Source organism: Topomyia yanbarensis, chromosome 2, assembly GCF_030247195.1.
Source record: "Topomyia yanbarensis strain Yona2022 chromosome 2, ASM3024719v1, whole genome shotgun sequence".
Lineage (NCBI taxonomy): Eukaryota > Metazoa > Arthropoda > Insecta > Diptera > Culicidae > Topomyia > Topomyia yanbarensis.
The window spans coordinates 43,461,089-43,472,269 of NC_080671.1; the positions used below are offsets into that span (position 1 = coordinate 43,461,089).

Sequence of the window (11,181 nt, forward strand, 5' to 3'; positions counted from 1 at the left end):
AGAGTGGTCCTTGCTTGGTTAGATTCGTCCAGAGAGGATTTCATCGATGTAACCTCATTCTAACGTATAAATATCAGTGTTAATGTTAAGATTTTCAGTGGACAGGAATGAACACTTAAAACGAAATTACTTACACGCCTTGACTGTAGCTCATAGATACACTTGATCAATCTACTGCGAACTTTTGCTAGATCGAAATCGCTTTTTGCTAACAAAAATTCCTGGTTGTCCATTTTTGCACGCGTTTTGCTCAACAAATCTATTTTCAATCGTAGTCAACAAACACGCGTATTGCAAGCCACGTGGCGATTATGACGGATGCCCCAAGAGATGGCTTCCTTGTGCACTATAGTATGCGACAGTTACCCATCAGCTCACGCATACTAGGATGTCTGTTCTGAAATGCAAACCCATACAGTTTTCAAATAACAGTAGGTTAATTACGCTTTCGTTTTTACTTTGATTATAAAATTAGTCCAGTGTAATGCGAGAAAGGGGTTGACACTTAAAATTTAGCAAGCGTGTTACACAGGTGTATTTCAAAACAAAAACGAAACAGTCATTAGTTGGCCTAAAACTGTATTTGTGTCTACACGCTCGTAAAAAGTTACTCAGATTCTGAGTACTTTTAACTCAGTTTTGAATGATGTTCGTAAACGTCAAAAATTGAGTTGTTATGTATAATATCTCTGAGTAACTCTGACTCTATTTTTGGGTATTACACAAGAAACCGTTTTGGAGTTACCAAACGGAAAAGCCGTTTCTCGCCAAGTTAAAAATTCCAAGCGTCATCCGCCATTTTCCATTAGTAGGTACACGCTCGTTTAGTTATCGCTCATCACTTTTTCACAAATAAAAATTTGTTCAAATATTTATAATAGTTGAAGCTAGAGTTGTAGTGTGTAAAATACATTTTAATTGAAAGAGTGGATTTGAACAACCAGCATGCAGAAGATTTCGGAAGAGGTGGATGCTGAAACTGCAATGAAGTTGCGAGGTAATATTCACGTTATATTATATATATATATATATATATATATATATATATATATATATATATATATATATATATATATATATATATATATATATATATATATATATATATATATATATATATATATATATATATATATATATATATATATATATATATATATATATATATATATATATATATATATATATATATATATATATATATATATATATATATATATATATATACTGGAAAAAAGTGTAAGGTTTCAGGTTTCTCATGCCATGTGCCAAATTGTGGGAAGATGATTCCTGGACACGTGGATGAATTGAAGGAACACTTCCGGTTGGTACACAATTTGAACACCAGCAAAGCAGCCGCTCAACCTTTCCTTTGTTCAGAATGTGGTTCACTGTACCAGAGGTTTAAGAGCTTGAAACGGCACATAGAGAGTGTTCATCCACTAATTACAGAAAATTCTACAAATATTTCATACGACCATGACGCTGTTGAACAAATTCAAAATAATCATCCGGAAAATATGCTCGTAGATGATGATTATCTGTTGAGAATAACGAATACCATATTCTTTAAAACGGCGCCGTCGTTGGATGAAATTACTAAGAAAATTAGTAAATTCGCCACAGATTTGCGAAAAGATGTATCTCTTCCCGAGACAAAAATCAAAAAGTTCTTACAGGTTACCTCGAATCTTATAGAAGATTACGAGTGTTACATGTTGAATCTATTCAGAGAATTTTTGAAATCGAAGTCGATCCCATTAAACGATACCGACGCTTTGAAATTTATAAACGACGCATCTTTGGATGGAATTTTTGCAGACGTAGCTTCTCCAAAAGACAACCTAGCATATTTGTCTGGAGTTGCGGGTTGTGCTGTGCCTAACCCTAGGGAAGAAGTCTTGGGAAGAACTAGAATCACTAAAACTGTCCCTGCGATTACCAAACTAGGCAAAAGAAAAAGTGTACAAATAGTGAAAGACGTTGCTCACTATATTCCACTAACCAGCATTTTAGCACTGGTTATGAAGAATCCCGGAGCTCGCAAGATGATAGCAGAAGAAGCAGTGAATGACGATATCTTGTGCGGTTTCAAAGATGGTCAACGTTTCAAAACACACCCGTTCCTGACACGGTTTCCCGATGCATTACGACTCTCGCTTCATCTGGACGATGTCGAATATCTGAACCCTTTGGGATCACGCAAATCGAAAAAAAAACTTACCAATTTCAGTGTTAAAATTGAGAATCTCCACCCCGCAATTAATTCATCCTCCAACAGGATATATCTAACGCTTACAGTTCGCTCAAGAGATGTAAAAAAATATGGCTACAATAACGTTATGAAACCGCTGATTCAAGATTTGCGTGAGCTTGAATCAGATGATGGTGTTGTAGTACAATATGGGAGTGAAAAGTTTACGATGAGGGCAGTTCTAGTGCATGTTTTGGGGGACACGCTGGCAATTCATGAAATTTTCGAGTTAATGGGGCCCCAATCAAGTCTATTCTGTAGAATGTGCTATGCGACGCGTACTGCACTTCATTGTGGAAACATTGGTGATACCTTCCCTCATCGCACTGAAGAAAGCATACAAGGTGATTTAAATGCTCTTCAAAGCGGAACTAAAACACCTTCACAATGCGGAATCATTCGAAAATCAGCACTGAATGAAGTTAAATATTTCAACATAGCGGAAAATAACACGTTTGATCCAATGCATGATCTTTTGGAAGGCGTCGTCATGGTCGTAATCAAATGTGTTTTGAACGAAGATGTAAATATCCATAAAGTGATAACGATTAGTCAAGTCAACCAAATTATACAGCATTACGAATACGGTATAACTGAATCGGCTGATAAACCTACCGCTAATTTTACTTGCGAGAAGTTAAAAGTACGTGGACATGCTATTCCTCAGCTTCGCAATGTTGGCTTCTCCTTCGAGCATTCCCTTTTATGTTCAACCAGATTCTCGGATTTAATTCAAATTTATCATCATTGCTTAGAGCTCTCATGAAAATAACTTATTATAGTTTCTCCAATAAGCTAACATTGAATCAGATTAACGTTCTGGAAAACGAAATCGAATGTTTTTACAAGTTGTTCAAATCCTGCTTCCCTGCCATCAACCCTACCAATAAATTCCATCACATCTCTCATTATCCCTACATAATTCGTCAGGATGGGCCAGTTGTTAATCATAGTTGCTTACGCTTCGAAGCGAAATTCAAGGAGTCGAAATCCCAAGCGAAGACATGCAACAATTTCATCAATTTAACAAACAGCTTTGCTAAGCGCCTGAATCTAGCACAGCCCGGATAGAATTTTACAATAGCATTTACCCTACAAACAATCATAAAATAATAAATATTATAGTTATTACTGTTTCAACATTGTTCGATGCCAAGTTCTCACAGTAGATTTACAATAAAATTTCATGCAACAATAAATTTCACTGTTCAGCAAAAATATGATACAGTGCATTCACATTAAATTTTACTGTTTTCGAGAAAAAAATGTATGGAGAAAAACTGATTTTTTTAATGTTAAGATACATAACCACCCCCCCTTTTTCACTGTAAAAGTCTATTTTACATTGAAATTTACTATAAAAACGTGAAAGTTTATTGTTTTTGTATTGTAGCATAACACTAAAACTTACTGTAAATTATTGTAAAAATACTGTACTGTCACAGTGAAAATCAAGGTTTTGTTACTGTACATTTCTATTCGGGAGATGACCACTATTCTTGACCATTCATACGAAATTGGTACGGTAGATATCGTTTCGTCAAAGCACATACACAAAAAATCTCTAAATAATTTACTCCTGATCCGGGATCTACCAGATTCAATCAAATATATAAACCATATGAAAATAAATAACACAAGCTTTCGGCCGGGACTGATAGCGAAATACCAAGTATGCAACGAAATGTCCTATGGTTTGATAATAGATATATTGCAATCGGATAATCAAATTGTTTGCCTAATACAGCATCTCGAATGCGAATATTGTTTACAATACAACAGTTACAAACTCAAAACTGACAGTCAAGTTATTCGCATATCACACAAGAACTTGCAAACGAAAAAAACATACAACTTATGGAGTATATACGGAGATTCAGAAGAAAACTACTATATAAGTTTGAAATATGTAGATAGTTAGTAGGGAAATAAACTTGGAAATAAATTTATAATAAAATAAACAACAATCAAGAAGGTAGTGCAAACAACTTGAGATGTCACTTTAAACCTTTATATATACTTATTCGCTCTTTTCAGCCCAAAAAATAAACGATCAGAACCTAGTTCTGCTCAACGATGCCGACCTAGTTGAAATGGGGATAATCGAAAAAGGATCCCGTCTAACAATTCTTAACATAATAAAAAACTATAGTTCTGAAGCTAATCCGACCAAAGATAAAATTGATGAGACTTCCACTAATGTTCAAAATTTGGTAAACTTTCTACTATAATTACTGTAAGCGCTTGTCGTACTATACATATTTAACGTTTTCAGATTAACCGTTCGACATTCGAAGATGACGCAAAACTCCGAATGAAAATTTTGTATCCAATTTTGGATCAAGGGATCGTACCAGATAAGGACGGTTTAAATCATCTTACACGAGTCGCATGCAAGCAAATGGAGACTCAAATAATGGACGGTCAAAGGCAAGTAGAAAGTTTTATTTGTTACTCTACTAGTGCATCAAACTATGAACACTCCTTAAAGTGTGATAGAATGAATTGTTTACATTGAACCGCACGAGTCTCTCCGCTAGAGCAACCTTGCGGCGAAATGCGCAATGCCTATACATATTTATAGGGCTTACGGCCAATTTCTTTATCCTCGCTTAAATTTTAAACCGGGTTCACCAGTACGTTTAAACCTGGTTAAGACGTTAAGCGAGAATGAAGAAATCGGCCCTTAGTAGTCCTTCGAGCAAATATGCAGGTGATCTAACACTGTCTATGAGCAGAGAAAAGCAATGCCTTTCGTTGTGAAGCTTCTATTTCAAAAAACATCGTAGTCAATCAGTATCATGCATTATTACTTCATTGAGCCTATGAAACTATGAAGTATGCATAGTAATGAAGCACGGCCAAACAACTTCACTTCTGATTATAAATGTAAAGAAATGTATGAAACACAGTACAAACTGCTAGAGGAAACCACATAGTTATCAGTTCTTCGCATCCTGATTTCAATATTGACCATTCTTTTCACATCTTCAATCTGGTTCGATTTATAAACTTCGGCATAAGAACGTACATGCGTCTTTGACGGTGGTACTTAGAAAAAGTAATTCGTCATGTTCCGGCACAAAATTATAAAGACGACCGACGACGACGAATTATAATAACTTAAACATTTAAACCAACAGAATTTAAAGGTATACAATTTCTGTTTATAGCGAGCGTGTTTATTTGTTTACATATACAGTTCAATCGTAAATCGACCAAAGGGTCTAACTAAGCCGCAATGTCGTTGAATCGAGCAACAGCGATGCCAGATTTACAGACTGTGGACAGATTTGCTGCACTGAGAAACAAAAATATGCAGAATTAGCATACTTTCATTCCCGTCTCTTTTGCTGTAATTCTCGACGAACATATGATTACGGCCTAAAAGCCAACCGTCAAAATCCACTTTGAATGGAAATTCCAGACAAACCGTTACTAGTCGAACACAGCTCACAACAGTTTATGAAAGAGAAAACTTTTCTCTTTCGTTTACTACCAACATCTGTGATTGGCGTGTAACGGTTTGTCCGGAATTTCCATTCAAAGTGGATTTTGACAGTTGGCTTTTAGGCCGTAATCATATGTTTGTCGAGAATTTTCATGCATTTTCTAGCATATACTTCTAGTAAATATTCAATTAGTGGATAGACCGAATACGTCCAATGCACAAAATTTGCAGCAGAAGAAACGAGAGGCAGATCAAAAAGTATGATATCGGTGATTAAAAAAAAGTTCTGCGTATGCCTGGTCCAGACATTTACAGACTTTTAAAACAGTAATAAACTGACCGATTTTCTTCAGAAAATAGATGTGTCCCAGCATGCAAAGAATTACGAATCAAATACCGTTCATACTTTTACCATTTAGATTTTTTTTAAGAAATTTAGAACTTAATCTTTCACGGAATCTTTTTGGTCTTTTTCGGAGTAACGAACCAATGATCTCTAAATGCGCAGGTATCCTTCTGTTGATCAACAGCATGCGGCAGCTGTTCAAATCGTAAAATTATTTCCACAACTTAGTAATACGCGAGTCACACCAACTGCTCCTGATGAGGTTTGTTATTCTATGCTTATTTAATTTCTCTAATATAATTATAATTATTTTCATGCTAGTCATTTTTCTTTTGGCGCAACGGAGGCAAGGAAAAGGGTGCTCATACTGGCATGATATTTCATCGCATCCGGAATGTCATCAAACAGCTACCTGCAGAAAAACATAAATATAATCGAGGAACTATGCCTGTAGAAGAGTCCGTTTCAACTGAACTTGTAGAGCGGGCTCAATTGCTCCGAGTAATGCTTGCATCGGCATCAGTAGCAGAACATATTTGTGATGAAATGGACCGATGCTTTCCAGTCCTCAAACTGTTATTAAAAGAAAAGAAACCCGTTAATGATATCTTGGATATGTTTCCACACCTGTGTTCATATGAAGGATTGGTGGTAACATGTTTATTTTTTATTATTTACTATTTCACTTTATGGTATTCACGGAACATATGAATATTTATATCATATCACTTTTTCTAGATTCGTCAAATGTTTGAGAGATTGTATCCTAACAGAACAGAAGGTCTCAAAATCGAGGATGTCTTCTCTCAGTGTCTATCTTATTCACCGTCCAGATTCTCTAGAGTAGAAGATGGTGAGATATAATTTTTTTTAATTTAGCCCAAAGGTCTGTCATAAAATTTTAAATTTGTAAAACTATTCACAGATCACATTCGAGGATGCTTGAGAATAATTTCTCATATGCCAATTCGCGGACAAAAAAGAACGCTGGTAGGCTGTCCAACTGTAGGCGAAGAACATTCGGCTTCAATTTTAATTCGTTGGATTGGGGTAAATGCAATATAATATACATAAGGTTAGATGTAATGATTTTATATCATCATTAGGAGTGCTTAGATACATACATGGCATCCCCCGCAACTGATTCCAAACTACACATGGTGTGCGTAGCAAGCCCGATGAAAAGAGGAAATTATGCCGTCATTTGTGAGAAAAAAGTTATATTCGAGACTAACAATTCTATTCATGCAGTGGAAATTTTATTCAAATGCCACGCAGTTCTCGGAGTGGAGGTGCCACCTAATTTTAGAATGTTTTGGGACTTTCTGGCATGTGCCATATATAATATAATTCCGCACAGTCAGAGGACAACTGTGAATAGACTCGTCCAAACTTTTATTGAAGTTTCCCGCGCACGTATTGACAACAAATAAAAGGACAACTTTTTTATACAATACTTACTAAAAACCATAAAATTTAATAAACAGAAGTTTCTTTAATTATTATTGTAAAAATATTCCATAAGAAAAGAAAGACTGCATTGTGTTGTATCCAAAACAAAATTTTGACGGCCAATTTCTTCACTGGATGTAAACCGGTTTAGTTCCAGTTCAAATGCAACAATCGATCATGAACCAATTTAAATAGGAATCGGTTGTTGCATTTCTTCTTACAGAAACCATTCAGAATTGCAAGTCATAATCCGGATGGCTCCAGTCAGTATTCCGGCTCCAGTGACACAACCTATTCTAACTAGAATCGATTGTGTCACTGGAGCCGGAATACTGACTGGAAACAACTGCAATTCCGGCTCATTTCCGGCTGAACTTTACTGGGTTTTAATGAAATCCCACTGAGACGTCCAAAAAATTGTTTCAAAATCGTTCAACACGGGTCCAACGATGGACGTTCGTTGAACGGTTATTTGGACGATGCCCAAATTGGTCCAACGAACGTCCTTCATTGGACGATTTTGAAACCAACCGTTCTTAGAGGAATATTGCACTCATAAATTGGGTAATATTCTACCCAAAAACTGAGGAATTACAACTGGCTTTGTTGTCTACTCAAAAATTGGGTAAGCTTCTGCTCATAATATGAGTAAAAATCGATCAATTTTTGGTTTTGTTGAAGTTCTACTGAACCCAAAATTTGAGTAATGTTCAACTCAAAGTCTGCGTAATAATTACTTAATTTTTGGTTTTGTTAAATTTGTACTGAACTCAAAATTTGAGCAATGTTGAACTCAAAATCTGAGTACTAGTGAAGCACTTTTGGGTTTAGTGTAGATAATATTGTACTCAAAAACCGAGTAATAATTACTCAGTTTTTGGTTCAGGCTGGCTTACTCAAATTTGAGTAACTCCGGAATTACTCAATTTAAGGGTTGTTCCACTTTATCTGGAAATGGGTGGGATTAAACTCATTTTTGAGTAACTTTTTACGAGCGTGTACAATCTATAAAACGCCAAAAATATATGGCGCTATATTTCATTTTGTGTGATTGGATCATGGCTATCTTTGTTCCTACTGTATTACGAAGTAAATTATACACCGAGAACACTTTTCCGAACACGTTTCGGTTACACTTTAAAATTTGAAGATAGACTGTTTTGTATAAGGTATATCGACTAAAACAATTGATGGCTTTTCGGCCATCTATGGAAGCTGTCCTTCAATATCAGCTTCTGTCTCCGAACAGCCTAGATAAATAAAAATATAAAAATAGTTTAGCCTAGATAAACCGTGTAGTGTCGGTAGTGGTTGTTTCAACCGGATAAGAACTATACTACGGATTACCTGTTCCGGTGGCAAAAACCCACAAAACAGGGAACTGTAGCTGTGGTCCACTAGAAGGTTGAAAAAAGTCTATTATCTCTCTGGACAAAAGCAGTTTAGAGGCCGTGTGGCATTCTGCGGGTTGAAGTATCTCAACCAAGAATTGATCCACTGGGCTCCTGCTCCCATGTCGTAAGAGGCGACTGAAGACAGGAGTCAAGGTGTTTCTTCGTACCGAGGACTGAATATCTAGCAGGACTAAAATATGCCAGTCGCGCACGGAGTGTCGTGGGTCTGGACCCTTGCTGTGTTACACGAATCCCTAACACAGAGGACGTTTGTTTCGTCGTAAATCGTGGATTCAAATTGTGGTCATGTCCCTAATACCCATTTCGGGGTTCGCTATAGACGACTATAAGCCAACGTGTTTGGTATCTTCTAGTTGCTGTACAACAAGTACTGAAGATGAAATGTGTAGTGCTGTAATCGAGTATGGTTAGAGTAACATAAATTAATCTTCAGCATAAACGTACAGCAACTATGAATCTATCCCACCTTGTGCATGAAGGATAAGTTTCCATAACCTTGATTCAAGAACGGCATTTACATAAAGGAAACTTCTATATTGAAAAGCTACTTAACCCCGTCTTCGTAGCTTTTAACAAAAATGTCATTACAAATTCACATCAAATGCCTCGTGCATGTAGATTTGCGAATAGTGCTATTGAAGCATGTCTTATATCCGACCTCACAACTCGCGATATTTGTGCTGTCACGGGAAATATGACTGTTGACAACATAAACAAGAAATATTGTCTATTGTTCGAAAATATTTGCCGCATACTGAACCATTCCCTTCTGATGATTTCAAAAGGGTTGTATCATACTGTGGCAGAAACGGTTTTCCCCTTTATAATTGGCAGTGATGCAAATGCTCATCCCATCATTTGGAGCAGCTCAGAAATCAATTTGAGAGGCATCGAATTAAAGGAATGCTTAAGTAGTATACATCTGCACATTCTTAATGCAGGAAACCGTCCAACATTTGCACGAGCTGGCAGAGAAGAGGTATTAAAAGTAACTTTCTCCTCTGACAGTATTACGCATGAGTTGGCAAACTGGCTCGTACCAAACGAGCTAAAACCGTCGTTATCTACGAAGAGGGCTTGGCGATTAGGTTTCATGGGTATCTGCCGACGATTGAATCTTCAAATTACTTGGATGAGTTATGTTGAAGAGTTTGGAATCGCAGACGCAGGCACGGGTCGCAGGTATTTAAATTGGCTCGCAAAGCAAACAGAAATACCCTTCGATCCTCTGAACAAATGTCTCAAGTCTCAACGAGACTAGTAGTTTAAATAAGTTACGTTCGAAATGGAAAGACTTTCATGGCAGCTCGATTGGAACTGGTAATGGTGCATACTCGTGTGACGAAGATGTAGTACTCAACTGTCATTTTGAAACACACTTTCCAGGCTGTACGGAGCCATCACTGACGACTGCCCCTGAGTTCTTTTCAGGTAGTTCTTATTATTGGACATTTGATCGTAGAATTGTGATGACCGAACCGATCAAATGGACGACTGAAAGTTTTTCTACGTACAAGTCTCCGGGAAAGGATGGAATCATTCCAGTTCTACCACAAAAAAGGATATGAATACTTCAAGCATATTTTGAAAAAAATCTTACTTGTAGTCTTGCAACAGGATACATTCTATTAGCGAAGCGGGAAATAACTGTAAAATTCATTCCCAAAGGTGGCCGCGTCACTCATGAGGAGCCAAAGAGCTTTAGACCGATCAGTTTAACCACAATCCTTCTAAAATCAGTGGAACGTTTAATCGCCCACTACATTCGGGATGTTAGCTTGGGCTGCATGCAATACAACATGCATATCAGCAGGGGAAGTATACTACCACCATATTACACAATGTTATCTACAACATTGAAAAAGTTTTTTCACACAAGCAATCAAGTTTAGGAGTTTTTCTCGATATTGAAGGTGCTTTTGACAACGTGTTTTTGAAGCCATTTTTGAAGTAGCACGAGGTCATGGAGTGCCTTACTATATCACGAACTGGATACACGCAATGCTTAGCAACCGACATCTGTGCTAATCTTTAAAACAAGTAGAGATAAGGAAACTGAGTGTCTGCAGATGTCCTTAAGGTGGTGTGGTGTCTTTGGAACCTTGTTGAGGAAACTTAATTAGCTTGTGTTTCCGACGTATGATTTCACCGATGATTATCCTATTATGATCACCGGTATTTGCACCAACACACTTTTTAATTTGATGCAACATGCATCAAATCAAAGCAACAAACAACATGTGTTGTTCAACAATGGTGTCTT

At 36.8% G+C, this 11,181-nt stretch overlaps 1 protein-coding gene across 1 annotated transcript; it reads left to right on the forward strand.

Annotated features, from left to right (window-relative positions):
* Positions 1-5,729: 5,729 nt before the first annotated feature.
* On the forward strand, positions 5,730-7,788 carry LOC131681564 (uncharacterized). The gene is made up of 5 exons (XM_058962403.1): positions 5,730-6,313; positions 6,373-6,702; positions 6,790-6,904; positions 6,977-7,101; positions 7,158-7,788. The coding sequence occupies exons 1-5, from the start codon at positions 6,206-6,208 to the stop codon at positions 7,482-7,484; spliced, it is 1,005 nt and encodes a 334-aa protein (XP_058818386.1). The 5' UTR covers positions 5,730-6,205; the 3' UTR covers positions 7,485-7,788.
* The last annotated feature ends 3,393 nt before the right edge of the window (positions 7,789-11,181 follow it).

Excerpts from the sequence above, each read along its gene's own strand:
- LOC131681564 (XM_058962403.1), top strand. The coding sequence starts at position 6,206 with ATGCGCAGGTATCCTTCTGTTGATCAACAGCATGCGGCAGCTGTTCAA. Across the intron at positions 6,314-6,372 it reads CACCAACTGCTCCTGATGAG|TCATTTTTCTTTTGGCGCAA; the intron begins GTTTGTTATTCT and ends TTTTCATGCTAG. Across the intron at positions 6,905-6,976 it reads ATTCTCTAGAGTAGAAGATG|ATCACATTCGAGGATGCTTG; the intron begins GTGAGATATAAT and ends AACTATTCACAG.